Source organism: Protopterus annectens, chromosome 4.part1, assembly GCF_019279795.1.
Source record: "Protopterus annectens isolate FY-2018-M chromosome 4.part1, PAN1.0, whole genome shotgun sequence".
Taxonomy (NCBI): Eukaryota; Metazoa; Chordata; order Ceratodontiformes; family Protopteridae; genus Protopterus; species Protopterus annectens.
This window is the reverse complement of record NC_056734.1, coordinates 274,802,551-274,824,629: the sequence shown is the minus strand read 5'-3', so window position 1 is coordinate 274,824,629 and position 22,079 is coordinate 274,802,551. Positions and strand designations below refer to the sequence as shown.

Here is a 22,079-nt window from a genome sequence, read left to right as displayed (position 1 = left end):
ACCCACTTGTCTTGAGTTAGGTCTTGCCAGGCTTTTGGGTACAGTGAGAGCCTTAACCCGACTGCCTCCAGAGGCTGGCAGCCGGGCAACCCTTCAGGGATGCTGAAAGGGCTTCTCAGAGAAAAATTCTCTGCTGCCCTGGTTCTGCGGACCCCCTCTGCCACGAGGGTGGCATCTGTTATTGTTCCCTCCTCTGCCCTGTAGGGGAACTCACCACGTGTGTCAAGCAAGGCTCCCTGGGGTTTCCGGAACCACATATTTCCACTCTTCTGACCCTTGGGGTATGGTCTAGAAGGAGTGGAAAAACGGACTCCCACAGCAGAGAGTGTCTTGCCTTCTTGTTCACACCTGGTTAGGGTGTCCTTCACCTGTGATCCGAAGAGAGCGGAACCATCAAAGGGGATACTGGTGAAAGACGCTCTGAAGGGCTCCGCAAAATTGCATAGCCGCATCCATGCGTGCCTTCTAAGGGCGACGCCTGTGCCTGCGGCTCTACTCGCACCATCGGCTGCATAAGAAATGAGCCTCATGGAGAAGTTAACAACTGAATTCAGAGTCGCCAGCTGGGAGGCCACCTTAGCTTGAGCCCCCTCAGCTGATGGATCTTGAAGGGTATTCTCCAAGCTCTTTAAGGAGATCCCTCTGAAGGCGGGTGAAATGGCACAAATAATTCAGAGACCTCATGGAGAAGGTCGCTGAGGCAAACATTCGCTTCCCATATCTGTCCATAGTCCTAGACTCCTTGTTAGGGGGATGGACAGATGAGGAAGTTTCTGCCAACTCCTTTGTGGCTGCTGCTACCACCATGGCATCGACAGGTACGCCCTTAGTCAAAAACTGTTTGTCCTGAGGTGCAGTTATAAATTTAGCAGGTCTCCTAGGGGTCGGTTCCACTGTGTCTGGAGCTGACCACGCCTTCCGAGCCATGACAGACATAAGTGGGTCGAAAGGCAGAGACACCCAGGAGGTGGAAGGTCAGGAACCAAACGCGTCCAGGAATACTGACTCATCCTCGGTAGGTGCTAGGGTATTCCAGTTCCCCCTCTGCCTAAGCATTTCCAAAATGCCTGAAAAGGAGACATCTTCAGAGGGGGATCTCTGGGACCCTTCCGAATCCTCTAAGTCAGTATCTGATGTGACAGACTCAGGGGAGTCAACGTGCTTCCTCTTGCACTTCCTCTTACGAAGTGGCTCCTCTGAGTGATCAGGGAAGGCCTCTGAAGAGGAAGAAACACCTAAGGGGGTGCTCTGGAGCGCTGGTTCCCCATGCTTGGGGTCTGGAGGAGGGGCAGAGGCAGACGCAGGCACCATAGGGGGAGGAGCTGATGGGGTTGACCGTGGGACTGACTCGGGGGCCAGTACACTCCTCATGACCTCGTAGGCGCCCCCGCCCGGGCACAGAGAAGACTCCAGCTCTGAAGAAACCGGAATTCCTCTCCACACCAAGGGAGACGGCTCTGAGGCCGGGCCGATGTAGGAGCCAAGCTCACCTGCGCCGAAGCTCCGAGGGGGAGAACGGGGTCGGACAAGGGTCCGATGCCACTCGCCCCCTCGGAGTCTCGGTACCCAGATCCCTCCAAGGATGGTGCCATGGAAGGGATTGGAGCCGACGAAGGAACCGAAGGGGAAGGTATCGGAGCCGACAGTTCCACGAGTCGAACCCCAACGAACTCCGGCTCCGAGCTCAAGAGAGGAGTCGGAGGAGGAAACTCTTTAGAAGTGGATGGAGCCGACACCTGATGAGGGGGGCTGGACAACATTTTCGCTAGGGCCTGCAATTTCAGCAGCCTACTGACCCACTCTCTCCAAGTCCTGATCTGAAAGTCTAGAGGACCGAAAGGAATGAGAGGACCTATGACTGCGCTCCGATTGGTGCAGAGGTGATTTTGAAGCCGAGGGTATCGACTCCAAAGAAGGAGACCTAGATCTCTTTCGACTCCCAGATGGCTCCGAAGTACCTGTTGTAGCCGACTGGGAGGGAGGCACATCGGCTCCAGCCGGAGCCGAGGTGAATGGTGGAGTTTCACCCAGCGACGGGTCCGAACTGGGAGCCGAAGACTTAGGTGGGTTGGAGGATTTCACAGGCTGAAACTTGGCCGGTGAATCCTGGGGCTTGAGCAAACCCCTGAGAATCAACTTATTTTTGCGCTCCTGCAGGACTCTTGGGCTAAAAGCATGACAAACTGAACAAGAGTCCTGCAGGTGTACCGCTCCCAGACAACAGACACAAGAAGTGTGACCATCTGTCAGAGACATCTTCTGACAGCATGAGTCACACTTCTTGAATCCTGACACTTTTGAATCCTTGGACATATTTACACACCCATACACCAAGGTAAAACACTCACACACACTAGAAGAAAAACACCACTTAGCAGGTATACTAATTAAACTAACAGCTAACACACACTAAATAAGTCTACTAATACTAAAAAAGCATTTTTTTTAAACTAGAAAGGACAAAAAGAGGGTTAGCCTCTAATTTAAACAGCTACCACAAAAGGGAAGAGGGGTGGGGAAAAACTCTCTAAGTAAAACGAGTTTTGAATATAAGAAAACAGGGAGGAAAGATGCTATTTAAAGAGTCTAGCTAGGGTTATTAGTACAATTTTAAGTATTAAGTACAGTAATAAGAGGTAAATTCTAGTGAAAAATAGAAAATACAAAAAGGTATACGAGCCTGAGCCAGTAAGACAACCTCGCAGTCTGAAGCGGCAAACGAGATCTGGGTAACTAGCGCCAGGCATCATGGGATATAGGGTAGCCTCGAGCCAGTAAACAGCTCTAGAGCTATTGAAGATGGCCGAGTCGGAGCCAAACCCAACCAGCAAGAATGAAGGCGAGATAGACAACTTGACATCATTTGTTATTTAAAGTCAGTATCCTGCAAAACCACTATTAGATATTCTCACTTTATTAAGTAAGGCATCAAGTATTTTGACATCTGATTCTGGTAATTTGCAATGCTGAAAGTGGAGGAGGTACAACCTTTTTACCTTACCTATCCATAGCCCGGTTATCCTTGTAGAAAACTGGAATTAGGAAGGTGTTTAGAAGGTTTACTACACTAGATGGAAACTGTAGAAGAGTCTGCCACAGAATTTTTAAACAGAATTATCAGGGACTTTATAGCATCAACCTGCTCTTCTGGGAGCCAGAGGCTGGGAGTCAAGGGCAATAGAAGTGGACTGAAAAGCATCCAAAAAAAGCCTCAAAAACAGGAGGTACAGGGGAAGGGGTTGGGGTGCCCATTTTCAAAAGGCTGTAGTATCTTTTCTGCACCTTTGAAATCTGCTAGATTCCCACTCAAAATGCTTCTTCATATTTAAGACTCTCTCTTCAAAAGAAGTTTCTTCTACTGGAGAATCAGATGAAATTGAATCCTCATCACCCAAAGGGACTTGGCCAAGAGACTGCATTTGAAGGCAGTAGGCCACAGAATGGTCAAAATCAGACTCCTCATCTTCAGAGGAAGATGAATTCACAGTAATCTTTTGAGGGATGGGGGAGGGAGGTTGAACCAAGGAAAAAAAAAACGCAGCTTCACTGCCAAAATGGCTTAAAGGCAGAAACAGCTGGGTTACTAGAGCTTTGATCAGGGAAGCTTTCATGGAAGTGGTGAGGGGCCAATCATCCAGGTATGTAGAATCCTGGAATCTCTGTAGCCTGAGTGAGACTTCCACTACCACCATGCATTTGGTGAACACACAGGGAACCAAAGGGCAAAGCCTAAAAATAGTTATGATTGACTCTCAGCTGAAAGTGAGGCAATGTCCTGGAGTGTCTCACTATATTAATGTGATGGTGGGCATACTTGAGACCTAGTGAGCACATCCAGTTGTCCTTCCTCAGGAGAAGTCGAATGGACTTCACTGTGAACATCTGGAATTTGGTCTGCTTGACCCAACAGTTCAGTTTGCCAAAATCCAGAAATGGTCCAAGGTCCTTGTTTTTTTTGTTATCAAAAGAAGCTGGAATAAACGTCAGATCCTCACTGGTCTGGGGGGAACCTCTTGGATGACTCAAGTTGGCCGTTTCTGGATTTCGACTGCGGTGTCCTTCTCTGATAGAGTGGCACATCCAGAAAAGATTTTTAAGAATCCTCTGGAGTAAATAAACAGGGAATTGTACAGCCTCAGTACATGACTTAACACCCATGCATCTGAGGTGATGACCTCCCAAGCTTTTGGGTGGATAGCCAAGCAAACCTCAATTGCCTCCTGAGCACGGCAGCTAGGCAAACATTCAGAAGTGCTGAAAAGTTAAACCCCCCACCCCACCCCTGCTCAAGGGCGATCCTTTCCCAAGAGTGTCCTGGAAAGGCTGCTGTACTTTACAAAAAAAGAGGTGCTTTCCTCCTTCCCCTCCGATTCCCAGAGTAGGATCACTGAAGAGCATCAAGATGCATTCCAACAGCAGAAATCCCTCCCATCCTGTTCACTCCTAGCCAATATCTCGACCTATAGGCCCAAAAGGGGAAGAACGCTCATCAAAAGGAGCACTGACAAAGGATACCTTAACACAGTCCGCAATATCACACAAGCGCATCCAGGTATGACAGTGGATGGTGATGACGTTCCACTGTCCACAGTGGACAACAGCCTCATGGAGCCATTCGTGTGTGTGAGCCTCTAGAATCTTGTCCGTCTCTGGGTCTGCTGAGCCTTCACAACCTTTGACACTTCAGCTACCAGGTCACTGAAGTCTTATCAAATGGGCAAGAGATACCAGTGCTGCAATGAGAAGGTTGCTGAAATGTACAAGCATTTCAATTGGTCCACAGCCCAAGACTCCCTTGATAAGCAGATGGACCGACGAAGACTCGTCAGAGATATCCCTCTTCATGGCAGTTGTAGCTATGACAGCGTCAACTGCTGCACCCTTACACCAAGTGGGATCTGTCCTTGGAGGGGGTGAAATCCTATCTGGTTTCCTGGGAATATGGTCCCACCACACCGGGTTTCCTCCAAGCCCTCCATGACATCAAATCTATAAAGGTGTCTGGACGGGGGATCACCCGGGACTTGGATGGCCCTTGCCAAGACCTCCAGGAACAACTTCCTCTGGGTAGGGGGCCTGAAGTCCATTCCCCACTGTTTCAACAGCTCAAACAACTTGCCAAAAGAGGCATCATTGCAAGGATATTTCTGGAGGTTCTTTCCTTCATCAAGACTGGTGTCCTGGACGAGGGATTTGTCAGGATAATGAAAATGCTTTCATTTGCACTTGTCTTACCATGTCCCCCCCTTGCCCCAACAAGAGAATCAGAAGGTAACACACAAGAAACAAGGGGTCTTGGCTGCAGGGAAACCTGAAGACCCAAAGGCATGGGCTGTCCTGGAAAAAACTGGTGCAAATCTGCAGGCCCAAAGGCTCTGATGGTGCTGCCACACCTCCCCTCTCCAACAGGAAGAAGATCCTCTCTAAGGTGTCAAAAGCAGAGGTGGAAGCTGGTGACCAGACCCAGTACTCCTCATATCCATAGGACCTGAGCGAGACACCAGTATCTGGTGCAGATTTGACCATCTCTGATGGACAGAGATCGAAGCAGAGCTGTTGAGTACCAAAGTCAACAAGGGCAGGGCCGATTCAGAAACCCAGAACTCTGACACCAGAGCCATGGTCCTAAACACTCTGCTCCAAGGCAAGCTTGATTCCAGCAATGCTAGAGTCAAGAAAGTTGGGGGGGGGGGGGTCATCAGTGCTGAAGGGACCAGGGAGGAAGAATCATGTTTGGAGTAGACACCTCAGGCAAAGAAGCCAATGTGGCTGGGTGGATTCCTAGTTGTACCTAGGCATGCAAAAAGGATCTTATCAGCTGCTCTAAACCTGATAGCTTAATGCTCCTAAATGACCTGGAGGACTAGGTGACCTGAAGGACCAGGCAGAAGATGTCACTGACTGTACTGTGGGTTACAAGATTTCTTTACTGGAGTCAGATCTGAAGAATGGAACCACACAGGAGAAGCTTAGACCCAGGGAGGGAAAGGGGATGACCTCCAAAGAGAGAATTCTGCTGGCGTGATACAACAGAAAGGGGAGTGCAACCTGCCCATCAAGGTTGAAGGTTCCTTCACTAATAAGGGACTATGGATGTTAAGAGTTGGAGAATTAGATGATTGTGACACCACTAGGACAGGAGTATGGGGCCACAAAAGAACTATTAGACCCAGCAAGTGTTGAAGCCAAAGGTGATGAAGATCTGTGAACATCCATCTCCGATTAACAGGTGAACGAAGCAGACCATCTCCAGTTCCCTTTGTTTCCTGGAGTGGGGCATATTGAGTCCTCGTCCCAGGATTGCTCTCTCTTGCTAGGACAAAAAGATGACAAAGATGTTGCCAGAGGCTGAAGCATCCCCATCATAATAAGCTTGGCCCTATGTTTTTTGACACCTCAGGCAAACTGCACAAGCTCGACAGTCTGTTTCTAAACAGGCTTCCTCAAACAGTAAACACAGCGATCATGTTCATCTTGTAGTATCAATTCGTGTCCGCACAGAGCACACTTTTTAAATCCAGCCTTTTCCTACTCCCTAATTAAGTCAGCCACATAAACTAACACCTACACCCATCAAGTATAGAAATAAGCATTTCAACAACATACACTGAAAAATCATTTATGTAAAGGCAAAGCTATTCTAACACCTATCAAACAGCAGAATACAATTAAGAACCTTACTACCTAATCACACTGATAAAAGCAAATATAATCTAAATCTATTTATGTATATTTGTTATTTTTTTTTTAAAACAGGAGGCACAAGAAAAAAATGCAAGAATGCACAAGTCAGAGAAAGAACACACAGAAAAACCCACTACACACCTAACTACAAACTGCCAACCTAAAGCGTAAAACTAACACACAGCTGAACTAAGGATAGAGGAGATACAGCCAAGAAAATGCCTGGTAATGTGGGTAAAGAAGGTGGAGCTCTCGGACTGAAGATTCTGAGTTGGCTGGTGTCAGATCACAATCGGATCCGATAACTCACAGGCTAAAGCCAAATAGAAAAGATAACATCAGATACAATGGAGCCACATTCAATCACCTCAGTGTATTTCAGTGCACAGTGAATAAAGCCATACTTTACAGTACTTCAACTGGCAGTTGGCACAGGTAAGGCAGGATATAACAAACATTACTCTATTTTTATTTTATACATCTATTAACCAGATAAGCACATCGGACACAAGTGTTCCTTTTCAGAGACAACCCAGAAGCAGTAAGTGACTTGCTCAGTCACACAGCAGGAAAATAGAGGTGTTAGAAATCAAACCCTGTACTATGGAGACAAGAAGACACTCAGAGCCTTAACCCACTGCTCTGACAAGATTTACGATGACTGAATATCATGATCTACTGTGACAGTGTATCGATCTCGCTTATTCTCTTTCTGAAGATTATCTTCTCTCCTGATCTTACAATTTTAAGTTTGCATGTCTTTTTGCAGCAGTGACAAAAAAAGAAAACCGTTAAAGAACACTGGCAGAAGGGGTATAGCTAATGAGATGGCAGCATAAGCATGTAAAATCTGATCTGTACATTTACAGTACACAGTGATACTTACGTGCTTAGGTAAGACTGAAAACTATTCTACAGACAATAACTAACCAATTAAGAAATAAGAAATTGGTGCCAGCAGCAAACACTAACAAAAAAAAAAAACTAGCTATTACCTGGAAGTGCAGAAGATTAAAAAAAATCACCTTATAGAATTCATAACATATCTGGGCAGAAATAATTCAGAAAATGCATCACTACTGCTTGTTCTCGTCATAACACGTTACAACATAATAAAGGGAATTAAAACAGCTTACCATCTTTTGTCCATATTCTGGCAAATCCATCATAAGACCCTGTTGCTAAAAGTGTGCCTTCACTCTGTAAAAAAAAACACTTTATTAGCAAGTGCAATGAACTAAGTTTAAACAATATTACGTTAATAATATAATGTGACACTGCAAAGCAATACAGCAGTCAACTACATAAGCACAATTTAATTTTCATAATTTCTACATCGTTATTAACCACCTCAGTAGTCCGTCCTTATAATGAAACTGCAGAGCACCACACTGAGGTGGAACGTGTAATAGTTCATTATGGACTGCAAGAGCATGAAAAGAAAAGGAGGGAAAATACTTCAATTTGTGCTTGACCACAATCACTACCGCCCAAGACGCACAAACCTTTCTCATCCGTCTGACTTCAGCCCGGTTTTCTTTTTTTTGTCAGCTTTACAAAACTTAGAAGTACTGGAATATACTTGTTTCAGTCCAGTAAACACTGCAAAATACAAAAAGCTCGCTGGAGCTAAGGAAACACTGCAAAATAGTAACAGCTTTACATACTACTAGAGAAAAAACAATCAAATATACACATAACAGTTTAATTAAAGGGACAATGCTTGTGGACTAAAACAGATTTAAAGACGAGCCCTGAACTTTTAATCACACTTTCATCAGCACATCTTGTAAAATAGTCCTTTAAGACAGCCTTCTTCTCTGCTTCTCTACTATTCACAAAGTTCAGTATCCATTTAATACAGTATTACCCCATTCTGGGCTTCTACATTCTGTAGTTCCCCAAGGATCCATCAACCTTATGACTCTATAATGTTCTTCACGGTTACAAATTCCCCCTTTACTTGACTTGTACAAACAAATGCTCCAGTGGCAAACTAAGAGACATGAAAACAGGAGCCTCTATAGTCTTGTTAGATAAGCCATGTCGTTCACTGCACGAAAACCAAAGGTAGCTGAAGCGTACATGCACTTCATGAATCTGTCTAAAGTCCTGGACTCCCTATTCGGAGGGTGAATGGTCAAGCTCTCCTCTGAAAGCTCACTTTTTGGAGGTGCAGGTACCACAATTAGACTACATGCCTCCTTGCTTCAAAGTGCCCTGTCCTTCAGTAGGACTAATATTTGGCTTTTTAGGGATAGGCTCCACCATATCAGGTTCTCCCCACTCCCTCTGAGACATCAAATCCATGACAATGTCTCCAGGAGTACCACCTAGGCCATGGACAGTCCTGCACCAAAAGCCTCAAGAATATGACTTTTCAGGGGAAGGAGCTTTGGTGGTCCAATGCCCCTTTGTTGTAACACCTAAAAAGGATCACCAAAGGAAGCATCCTCAAAGGGGAGATTTTGGTGAACCTTACTCCTCATCAAGGTCAATGTCCTCCATCAAAGATTCCATTTGTCTCCTCTTGTACTGGTGCTTCCTGTGGTCCTTGGGTGGGGTGACACTGGAGGAGTCCCAGAAGCTTTAGGGGGCCTCTAACTCAGTGCTGCTCAAGACTTTATAATGCAGGCTGTCCCGGGATAAAACGGTGAGTAACAGAAGGCCGAGAAAGACTGGAGGTGCTGGCTGGATCTGGAACAGAGTATGGTTACCCCAGGATGGGAAAGAATCCTTTCAGCCACCTCAAAAGCAGATGCGGAGTCCAGATGACTGGGTAATGACCTTCCTGGATTCAAATACCTCAGGAAGTACCAACCCCAGCCACTAACCCAGTGGAATCTGAGGCAGACACCAGTGATGAGCCGCCCATACCCAAGGCATCAAGGGGCAGAGATGGTTCCAAAAGCCTCAAGGTTGATCCAGACCTCAGGCTGCCAGCCCTGACCACTCATTTCAGGGCAAATGCACGATGGTTGTTGACAATGTAGAAGGCTGCCATGCAGCTGGCACCAACAGAGGAACCCCATGGACAGGAGTCAGATGGAAGACCACTAGATCTGAAATGTATAATGGGGAAGCAGAAATTAGAAATGGTGCAGGAAGGCCGCCTCCTCAGAGAAGAGGGGGAGGGAATGATCTCGGAAGTCAGTTTGCGTCTTCAAAAAGGTCTGCATCATTTTGTCCAAATCCACTTCCTTAACACTTCTAGGAGATCTAGTGAAACTAGAGGTTGCTGATGAAGGTGGCTTAGCAGGTGGGTGCACAGACATGTCCATATCCTGGACAACTAACCGGACCTAAGATGGGATGATTCTGGTGAAAACATTGGTCTCAGTGTCAGCCATCAAAGATTATCAGTATCGAAGCCAATCAAAATCAAAGCAGTCAATGGATTTGGGGTAGCCAAGAAATGGGACTCATGATTCCAAATTTGGAGCTGAGGAAACTGGAAATCTGGAGTGGAAAAGTGCTGATGTCATATACAACAGCGGAGGCCAAGGGCAGCAGATGGCCTAAGTGTATTACATGTTGGATGAACTGGCACACAAGACCAACAATTTATCCTAATCTCTCTCTCTCTCTCTCTGCTGGACTTCTCAGAAAGCCTCTTCTTGGGAGAGATGGAAGCAGAAGGGCTGGACATAGCACTAGTGGAGAAAAAGCCCTTAAACATCTTAGATTGTCTGTCTGTCAAGGCCCTAAACCCAAAGTAGTACATGCCTCACACTCCTGATCTAAATGAGCTGCCCAGACACCACAAGCATTTATCATGCGAACTCTGCAGGGGAACCCGTGACTCATAGTCCACACAATTTTTTTTTTTTAATTCCAAAGTCTTCTCTGCCACGACCAAAAACCTAACCACCAGCAAGAAAACAGAAATTTGCAAAAGAGGAGGAAGCCTGAAGGCCTAACCAAGAGTTGACAGATCAAAAAAGTCCTATCACCTTGAAAAAAAATACCCAATCAAAAATTTGTTTTTGTAAAACTCACAAAGGGAGAGGAAATGACAGACAAACCCAAACATGTCAAAAACTTGCAGAGAATCGTGAAAGAAAAAGCCAAATCACTTATCTATGTAGAGTTCTACAGATCACATCTGTCGCCAAGCTCAGCAAACAGGATCTGAGAAAATTAAGTTATGCAGTACAGTACAGTACAGGAGAGCAGCTCAAGCTCAGAGGAGTTCAGAACCAAAGTCTGCCTCAGATCGAATCAGATAAACCACGGGTTGAGGTGAATGGAAAAGACAACATTGGAGCAATGCATTTATACATACCAAGAGTTTTGTGCATAAAACATTCAAACAACATAATTCAGAGAATACAAACCTGAATCCTAATATAGAAAATATGGTCTACTGCCAAACATAAACACATTATAACACACAGACATGCACGTATTTATTTACATTTGTCTACTGCGGTAGATGCAAATATTCATACATCAACTTTTATGGTGCGTTACCACACCACATATACCATGAGTCACCCCTGCAGGACTTACTCACATGAAACAGAAATATACAAAGTAGTACAACATATGGTCAGTTGTTCCATACAGCAAAGAAGCTTTGAAACCAGCTATGGTTATCCAATCTTTTTTGTCTCATTTTCCTACTGTTAACTTCAGGCACCTTTACAGTCAGTTCCCTATACTTCTATTCTCAGAGATTCCTAATCTACAGTGGAGTCCCAGCATTAAACCACATTTGGGAGGGGGTCTCACTATCAGGAGAGCCCCACTCATGAGGGGAACCTAACAATCTGTGGGTAGTTTCTCTGGGTCCTGCCTGTCACACACCTCCATGTATGAAGGGAGAAGATAAGGAGCGGTCAAACTTTGGCTCGAAGTGACACTGTCCTGAATACTATTCTCCCCTCCACCATCCTTTAGGACAGGCAACGAGATGTGACTTGAGTGTGAACATGCCTACCTCAATCCTAGGGCAGCCATGTCTCCTTGGAATATGCACAAGTTCAAGCCCAGTGACCTCAGCCTTCACCGGGGCTCAGCATGCACCTTCCTCCCAAGATGGGCATGCTAATCCTCCCAGCCAGTATGGAAGTTCAAAGTCACTAACTGAACTCAGATGGCCTATGCTGTAATCAGAGTTTCATCTATCTATATCACTGCAGCTGACTTACTATGAACAGTTTTTATGAAATGTGAATGAATGACCATGTACAAGCCCCACAGATTCTGTCCTTAAAGCAAACTGCAATGAGCAGCCATTTATCTAGTACAGTGACTGAAACTCTCCTGATGTTGTCTTGTCTTCTTGTACTTTCATAAAAAAAAAAGAATAGCTGTGGAAAATCTTACCATAACCATAGATGTCCTTCTCTTTCATGTTGCAGTATTCTCACATGTGGGATCCTCTGCATCAGGTGACCTGAACGTCCGGCTCATACACAAAAGCTTAGCCTGGCTGCTGTAAGGTGCATGGGACGTCACACGCAGGGACCATAAACCGTGGGCCATAAATGTGATGTCCACATGCACAGACCTCAGAACTTCTCTGCCACAGCTGAACCTCAGCTTGGGCGGTCTGCTCCGCGCTACTGACTATGTTAAAGATAAGTACCCCGTTGGGGAATCTTTCCTTAATTTTTTCTTTGGCTAAGATTAATCTGCTGTTTATCTGTTATTAGCTGATTCCATTCATGTCACCTAGGAAGAGAAAATGCAAGTGCGGTGGGCAAATTCCACACAAAGATACACACAACCTCTACTTGTTTTGTTTAGGGCCATCCCACGACCATATAGTTTGCAAAATCTGCCAGTCATTCTTCCCTAAAACTCTATGCAGCCATTTGGCAGCCCTCACATGTTTGCAGAAAACCAACGTCTGAAGCACCTTGCCCTTGTATGGATTCCGAATCGGCCGTTCAGGCAGAGCCGCCTAAAGAGAGGGCCAAGGTCTCTAGGTCTGACACTGCGCCTCTGACTTCGGACATCCCGCCAGCTTCCAGTCTAGGGGCAGAGGAAAATCCGATAGGACTGGCAACTTCGGCGGGTACCATTTCAGATGCCACCCTTGCTTCTCCAGCTAGCACGCTCGCAAAGGTTTCTGCAATGACAGTCTCCACCGATGTTGAGGGGGAACCTGGCTCACCCATAAGGCCGCCATTACCCACTTCCAAGGAAGGCACCATGACCCCACGCCTGATGTCTGATTCCAGGCCCTTAGCCTCTCAAACTACTCAAAAGACTCCTCCTCTCGAAAGAAAACAAAAGACTAGGCATTTATCTCTAACAGTGGAAGATCAGCCTGACTGGCAACCATTTTCTCAGTCACTATTTCAGGATACTCCTGCCCTGCCAGCTTTAAGTCCCAGGCCTGCCTCTGCTGGCTCCAAACCACATCCACAGACTCAAGAGGAAGACTCTTCCTCCTATGATGACTCTCTCACTTGTACCTCCCAGTTGGCCTCCCCTCTAGAATACTGCTCCCCAGATGAGGACTACTTGTTAGGGGACTCCCCAACAGAAGACATAACCTTTGGGGAAACAATGTACAAAATAAGAGAATATTCAAGTGGGACTCCACCCAAAAGACTGAGGTGCAAAAGAGATGCTTAGAGCTTCTGCAGATGGAGTCCCCCTCTCCCTCGGCTATTCCTCCACTTGGACGCCTCTGCTTCCAACACCCCAGAATCCCAGCCACCAGCCCCAAAAGGTCCAGACAGGTTCTACAAGGTTCCTGATGATTATAAATATCTTATCAAACCTCCCATGGCAGACCCAGCTGTAATTGCTGTGGCTGCTGACAAAATCTAGGCAGATCCCATCCTCCTCTGCTACCATCAGATAAGGACAGTAAGGTGATGGACAGGCTAGGAAAAAAGATCAACACTTCCTCAACCCTGGCCTTTCGGGCCACCAATTACCAGACTTGTATAGGTTCATAGGTAGGTACTAGGCTATCGGCCCAAGGGCCTACGTAAGCCTAGCCAGCAAGGTACCATAGCTTACGCCACCCAAGAAAGTTATTTTCCTGTGCCACTGTCCAGCAGAGACACAGAAGTGATCCCCGGGGTGTATTTCCTATTTCCCATCCACACATCAAGATTTTTCTTGAAGAGTGCTAATGAAGAACTTTGCTTGACATAGATGGGTAGCTTGTTCCAGAGTATAGGAAGTCTCTGGGTCAGGAATCTATCCCTCCAGCGTGTCCTGTTTATTGTGGTGACAAGGTTTAGGTCCCTAAAGCGTGTAGCTTGGAGGGATTGGGATTTCTTTAGGTGTAGGATGTCCAGCAGCTCTGGGTTTGACATAGCTTTATATGTTAGGCAGAGATCACCTCGGAGTAGTCGATATGCTATGGAGTAAAGTTGGAGTTTTTTGAGGCGGTCAGTGTAGGGCATTTGTTTGAGGCCAGTAATCCTCTTGGTGAGGAACTTCTGTGGTCTTTACAGCTGCTGCAGATGTCTTGTGAGGTACATTATAAAAGGGGTGTTATACTCTATAATGGGTCTAATGAGTGACGAGTAGAGGGGAACAATGACCTCTTTTTTTCCTGGATGAGAACCCTTTTATGATGAGGTGTGCCACGTATGGTAAAGTATGCCCTAGACCTTGTTTTCCAAACCTCTAGTCTACTCTCCTCTATGCCTGACTCCCAGCTAAGCCTCAGGTTGCCTCAAAACCTTCCTTAGCAACACAAGTAGCCAGGCATTCAATAAAATGCAGCTACGATGCTGCTGAAGCCTCAGCCAGGTCAGCTGCATCAGCATCTGTCTTACGTAGGCATTCCTTGCTCAGACTTCAACCTCTGCCACATGACTTCAAACACAAGATCTCGGATGCCCCCCTGGACAATAACTTCCTTTTTGGTAAGCAATCTGCAGAATGTTTCACAACTCTGCAGGAAAAAAAGCAAACTACCAGACCTGAAGCATCTACTTGTATCCCCAGTTCTTAAATTCTATAGGAACTAACCAGCAAAACCAAACATTGTTAGAAGGGCGGCTGCACCCTCCTGTTCTTCAAAGCCAAGGAAAGTAGCCAGAAAACAAGTCATCCACTAGAACTAGCTCCCCCTCACACTACTCCCAGGCAGCCCTTTCCAGACAGACCTAACAATGCATGACTGGCTAAACACCCTGCATAATCTGCCCCTTTCTGCCCGCCTCTCTCACTGTCTTCCCTTGTGGTAACAAATCACCACAGACAATTGGGTTCTTTCAACTGTGGAAAAAGGGTATTTTATGACTTGGCAGGAAAGACCTTCTCCAAAAGAAATTCCCCTCCCTCCAGAAAACCAAATCCACCTCATACCTCAGGTCATTCAGGATTTACTCTTTCAAGAAACTACAGAGAGGGTCCCTTCAGGATAAGAAAGTCAAGGTTTTTATTCCAGGCTCTTCCTGGTCCCCAAAAAGAATGGCCCTTGGAGACTCATCCTGGAACCGTCTCTTCTAAATCCCTTTCTGCATGTACCTTTCTTCCGCATGCTATCCCTACAAACCCTTCTTCCACTTTTGACACTCAGTGCCTTCATGGCCACTTTGGACTTGAAGGAGACATACCTTTACATCCCCATCCACCCAGAATTCCGCAAGTTCCTACGTTTTGCTGTGCCAACCTCGAATTATCAGTTTACTGCCTTGCCCTTTGTAAATACCCGTGGTGCTGTAGATAAGCCAAAGTGTCTAGCCCCAACAGTAGCCTTTTGCAGAACAAAAGGCATACAGACCTTCCCATACTTGGATGACCTCCTCATCCAGGCAGAGGAAGCAAGTACTCTACAGAGACACCTTCAATTCAAAACTGCCCTACTAGGAAGTCTGGGCTTCAGAGTCAATCTACCAAAGTCCTCCCTTACTCCCTCCCAAGACAAAATTTTCTTGGGCTGCAGAATAAAGATGGATGTTATGAAGACCTTTCTCCCACCGGAAAAGGTCACGTCTCTGACCACTTTCTTTCAGAATTTACTCCTACTCGACTACATTTCAGCCAGGGAATTTCTTCGCCTACTAGGTTTGATGGACAGCCACTCTCCCCATGCTACTTCATTCCTAGACAACACGAGGAAGTTCCAATTGTACTTGAAGAATGTCTGGTCCTTGCACGACCATCCCCAGACTTCCAGGTGCCCTTCCTTTTCTTCCTAAAAAATGAAATAAGGTGGTGGATTCAGCAAATTCACCTGAGTCCAGGACTACTTTTACAACCCATCAATGCAGTTCAACGCATGTACACAGATGGCTCAGATACTGGATGGGGAGCCACTATGAATGGACTCAAAGTACAGGCTCAATGGGAGCCTTACCTTTGGAAAAAACACATCAACACCAGGGAAATGACTGCACTTCTCCTAGCCCTGAAGGTGTTCTTCCCTCTCCTACATCCAGATCCCCTCCAAGTCTTCACGGACAACACCAGAGTGCTGTTGATACATCAACAAACAGGCGGGACCAGGTCTTACTTAGTCTGCAGACTGGCCACACAAGCATGGGAGCTGGCCACTCAATCCAAGGCAACAATACAAGCAGTGTATATCCCATCACAGTGATCAGGCAGATGCCCTTAGCAGGTCAATGTCCCTAAATCACGAATGGAGGTTACACAGACATGTCTTCCTAGACATAGCCCACCAGTGGGCACACCTCAGACAGATCTGTTTGCCTCCCCCCAGAACAGACAATTACAGCTATATTGCTCAAGGTCCCACTCCCACAAGCCTGGAGAGAGGATGCCTTCTCAACTTCCTGGAAGGGGATGTTCCTATATGCGTTCCCCCCTTCCATCTGATACAGAAGGTCCTGCTGAAAATTCAGAGGGACAACTCAGAAATCTTGCTGGTGACTACCTACTGGCCAAGGCAGCACTGGTTACCCCTTGTTTTATCATTAGCCAAGGGCAATCACCACAACTTACCTCACAATTTGAACCTCATCATACAACAGAAGGGATCTCTCATCTACCCACATTTGCAAACCCTCAGTCTTACCCTGTGGGTGACAAATGTATGATCCCTTTCAGACACCTTTCCTCAGAGGACGTGCTATCTGTCATGCAGCAGGCCAAAAGACCTACTACTAGGAGATCCTATTTATCAAAATAGAAATGGTTCACCACCTGGTGTCTTCAAAGGCAACTAGAGCCCTTTCAGGTGGATATACCTCTAGTTTTGGCCTGTGTGTGAGCGCTCCTAAATTCTGACCTTTCATATTCTTCAGTGAAAGTACATTTGTCTGCTGTTTCAGCATGTTTACCTCTAAATCCACCCCTACTGTCCAGATTAGATGTGAAGATCTTTCTCAAAGGGGTCCTGCAAATCAGGCCACCAAGGAAACTCATTCCTCCTCCTTGGGACTTGAATTTTGTTCCGGAGAAACTTACTACTACCCCCTTTGAACCAGCAGCTTCTGCCACATTAAAGATGTGCACCTGGAAAACTGTTTTGCTTCTAGCCATTACTTCAGCCAGAAGGGTCTCAGAGCTACAGGCACTCATGGCCTCTCCACCTTACCTCATTTTTCATAAGGATAAGGTCTCCCTTCGCACTAACCCTTCCTTCATGCCCAAAGTGGTCAATGAACTGTCACTTAACCAATCTATCCATATGCCCACCTTCTTTCCTTTGCTACAGAATGACAGTGAGAGAGTGCTCCATTCTCTAGATGTTCACAGGAAACAGAGGTTCTATCTGGATAAGACTAAGGACATCAGATAGTCCAACCAGCTCTTTGTATCTTTTCAACATAGGGCCCTGGGAAAAGCAGTATCCAAACAGGCCATATTCTCCTGGATCTCTAAAACCATATCCTTCTGCTAATCCTTCCATGGTAAAGTGTTAACCCACACTGTGAGAGCCCACTACACCAGGGCTGTGACCTCCTCAGGAGCCTTCCTGAAAGGCCTTGATACAGCCACCATCCTAGAGGCAGTTACATGGTCCTCTGTCCATACTTTCACTAGACATTATAAATTAGATAACATCTATAGAGCAGGATTTGCTAAAGCCATCCTCCATGGTTTCTTGGAGACTGCTATCTCTTCCTCCACCCATTTGTGTGGCTGAGTTTTGGTACTCTCCCACATGTGGGAATACTACAACATGAGAATAGAAGGACATAGATTAGTTGTGTAAAAGCTTACCATAACCAAAGATGTCTTTCGCTTCCACGTTGCAGTATTTCTTTCCCTTCCTCCTAACCCTAAAGGACCTTTTCCCTTTCTGCATGGCATCTTTTCAGCTGCCCATAGACTACTGTCCAACTGGGCATTCAGTTTTGAGGTCTGTGCATGCGGATGTCGTCTGTGCGTGCGGACATCACATTTATGGCCTACGCTTTATGGTCCCAGGGTGTGATGTCCCATGAGCCTTACAGCAGCCAGGCTAAGCTTTTGTATAACAGCCGGATGTTCGCGTCACCTGAGGCGGAGGATCTCACATGTGAGAATACTGCAACATGGAAGAGAAGGACATCTACGATTATGGTAAGATTTTACACAACTAATCTTTCCCTAGTTAAGTTACTTACTACCGCAAGGCAAGATAATGTGGGTGAGCGGTCCTTGTTGACAATGCCCAGACTGACTGAGAGACTTCTCAATATATCATCTAAAAATTATTTCTTGATTACATAATATTGCATCCAGTCATCTAACTTCTGTTTCCCATGTATCACCAACACTAGAAGCTGATTTTAGCACCTATGTCTTACCACACACACAGATGGAGCTTTACTCAGATCTCCTGGAAGTAAAAAAAAAACATAAAACACTTCTACTCTTCCTACAGGAGCTATAACCTATTCTCTAGCAAAAACACTGCATCTCTTGCTCCATTCAAAACTGTGGGATAACATCTTTATGGCTTAACCCATACAGCAATTTAATTTCAAGAATACTTTGCAAAGTCAGTTGGCTTAAGATAAACCTCTTCACTTCCAGTATATGCTGTTCCAATGTATATATTTAAATAGTTTCAATAATGCATGTACATATATTTTCCTTCCAACAAGGCACATTGTTGATTCATTTTAACATAAACAAACTTCACAAACACATTTTCACCACAAGCATCTGTACAAATCAGTTTGAGATACAAATGACACATAATTATTTACAAATTTCCAGCTAGCTGTGCTGGCATGTTACAAATCCACTGTCTTATTTCTCCTCGCATGGCTGGCAGTACCTCCTATTGTCACACCTTACTTGTTCAGTTAATAACTGTGGCAATTAATGCCACTAACTTGGTTATACTGAAACAATAGTACTGCACATTTTGCCTTTCAAACACTGCATGCATGATTTGAGATAACGTAGCCCACACAACTAGCAGTGCAGACAGAAAGCAGAACACAGCAAGAATGACAATGTACGTATATACAATACCAATCTTGTAATATTTGGTGAAATTTAACTCTGCCAACATTTTCACATACATATGAACACCAAAAGAAACATCTATTCTATTTGGACAGAGATTTTATAGTATCTGGACTTTTAGCCTCTTATAATGGCCAGGACCTCCCTACACGACAAATACAGAATAGTTGTGCAAGAACTTACCATAATGACAGATGTCCTTCTATTCTCTGTTGCAGTATTCTTTACATTAGAAGAGTTGCCTGCCCAGGCAACCCAAAGTCAGCCAGTAAACCAAAGTCTTGCTTCTGTGAGATGCGCAGTACGTCTGCTGTAGGCTGCTATCAGATGTAGGCTATAAAAATGATGCATGCACGCAGCATCCTCAGAAATGAAGCCACAGGTGGAGAGACAGTCCATGGGATAGAGAGTCAGTACATCCAAGAACAGAAGGAAGTGGGGAAGGAGGGTGGGATAGAATACTGCAACACAGAACAGGAGGACATCTACTGTTATGCTAAGTTCTTACATAACTGTTCTATGTCCTTCTATTCATCTGTTGCAGCATTCATTATAAGAGGGAGAATAGCAAAGGTCATTCAGAAAGGGAGGTGGAGGTAGCAAAAGAATTTTCCAGGAAACCATAAAGAAAGGCCTTGGCAAATCCAGCCCTGGATCTGGAAATAGAATCCAGTTTGTAGAATTTGGAGAAAGTGCAGACAGAAGTACAAACTGCTGCTTCTAGAATGTAGTCAGTGTCTAGTCCCTTGAGGAAAGCCCCTGAGGGGGACACTGCTCTTGTAGAGTGAGCCTTGATCGAGCAGGGAAGGGATTTTCCATGGTAGGCACAGCAGAAAGAGATGGATTTGGAGTTCCAGTTGGAGATGGTCTGTTTGGATACAGGCAATCAGAGAGCCCTAGGGTGGAACGACACCAATAGTTGCTCTGATTTTCTAAAAGGTTTAGTTTTCTGAAGGTAAAACCAGATTAGTCTGTGGGAAAGTGAATGACCTGATTTAAGGAAACTCATTAACTACTTCTGGCATGAAAAAAGGGGTGGTGCGATGGGAAACCCTGTCTTTGTGGAAGACCAAGAAGGGGGGAAAAGCCATCAGGGCCTGGAGCTCGGAGACCCATTTGGCAGAGGTTATGGCCACCAGGAGGACAGTTTTCCAGGAACAGTGTTTGAGGAAGCTAGCGGAGGTTGGCTCAAAAGGTGCTAGGGTCAGTTTCTCCAGCACAAAGATAAGATCGGGGTGGGGTCTAATGCGGAGGATGCCTTTAAGGAACTGTATGGCTTCAAATCTGAAAGCTAAAGAAGGTGAAAGGGGTAGACATGCAGTGATTGCTGACAAATGGGCTTTTCCTGAAGAGTAAGCTAAGCCAGCATTGAGCAATTCACACAGATATGAAAGACCCAAAGGGAGATCCACTGTAAGCAGGTCCAGGTTTCTAGCAAGACACCAAACAGAAAATTTCTTCCATTTGGAAAGCTAAAATTTCCTCATATTGCTTTTCCTGGCCTCCTGCAGAACTTGAAGCACGTCCTCAGAGAAAACGTGTCTAAAGGGTATCACGGTTTTCATCCACAGGTCAACTGAAGTTTCCAGGTGTGGTTGAATGATGGAGCCCTTGTTCTATGTGAGCAAGTCCACTCTGGGAGGTAACTTGTGATGACTGCCCTTGGCTAGGTGCAGAAGAAGGGGTAATCAGTACTGTCTTAGCCAATAGAGAGTCACTAGCAAGATTTTTCAGTCTGTCCTACTAAATCCTCATCAGGGCTTTCAGAATGAGTGGTAGGGAAGGAAATGGATAAATAAACTTCCCCTTCCATGAAATTGACAGGGCTTCCACTTTCCATGTCTGAGGATGTGGTTCTCTGGCACAAAATGCTGTAAGTTGTTTATACTGTGGGGAGGCAAACAAGTCTATTTGAGGAATGCCTCACTGATGGACTATGCCCAGGAACACATCCCTGTGAAGCATCCATTCATGGGCCTGTGTTGTGGATCTGCTCAGTGTGTCTGCCACAGAGCTCTGACTGGAAAGGAAATATACTGCCTGTAGAGAAATCTGAAGTTGGCGTGCTAGTTCCAAATTTTGTAAGGCTAATCTGCATAGGAAGTAGGATCTTGTCCCCCCTGCTTGTTTACATACCACAGAACAGTCACATTGTCTGTGCAGATTAGCAGCTGCCTTGGCCTCAAGAGGGGCTGGAAGGACTGAAAGGCAAGGATCAGTGCCTTCATCTCCTTTACATTTACGTGATCCTTTCCCTGAGAGGAGGTCCACTGTCCTTGAACAGTGTGTGGGCCCAGAGCTGCCCACCCAACCCGTATCCGAAGCATCTGTGTACAGATCCCGAGTTGGAGGCAATGGGTAAAAGGGAAGTTCTGGATTTATGGAGAGTTGCTGTATCCACCACTGGGGATCATTCTTGAGACAAGGTAGTAGTGGGACAGGAAATTCCAGTGGGTGGGCATGCTGAGTACACAAGGATTTCAGGAACCACAGGAATTTCCTCATGTGGAGTCTTGGCAGGGGTAGCATAGGGATTGTGGAGGTAGTCAGTCCTAGGATTCTGAGAAATTGCCTTGCTCACAAATGGTTTAGGGGAAGGGTCTCTGAGAAGGTTTGACATAGCTCCTGAGCCCTTTGGGGTGGGAGAGACATTACTATTTTGTCTATTTGGAATCTGCCCTCTAAAAAGGTATGACCTTGAGATGGGACGACAGTAGATTTGTTGAAGTTGATGGTGAATCCTAGGCATTGCAGGATGTCCGTGGCTGAGTGGAGGCTGTTCCACAGTTCCTCCGAGGTGTTGGCCTGGAACAGTAGATCATCTACGTAAGTGAAGCTCTGAATGCCTTGCAGTCTGCAGAAAGCAACCATTAGAGCTAAACAGTTTGTGAAGACTCGTGGGGCTGTAGAAAGATTGAAAGGCAAGGCAGAGAATTGAAAGTGCCAGGATCCCAGAGAAATATAACAATTTCCTGAAATTGGGAAGAATGGGAATATGCAGATAGGCATCCTTGATGTCTACAGGAAGGTGTGTGGGAAGA

The 22,079-nt window shown here is 45.7% G+C and overlaps 1 protein-coding gene across 2 annotated transcripts in view; it reads right to left on the bottom strand.

Annotated features, from left to right (window-relative positions):
- The window catches only part of TBL1XR1 (TBL1X receptor 1), a 3,130,276-nt gene that overhangs the window by 1,219,362 nt on the left and 1,888,835 nt on the right, over positions 1-22,079 (bottom strand). For both annotated transcript variants that reach the window (XM_044070133.1, XM_044070134.1), the window contains one exon: positions 7,821-7,884. In XM_044070133.1, coding sequence (XP_043926068.1) covers positions 7,821-7,884 — 64 coding nt within the window. The remainder of the gene's footprint in view (positions 1-7,820; positions 7,885-22,079) is intronic.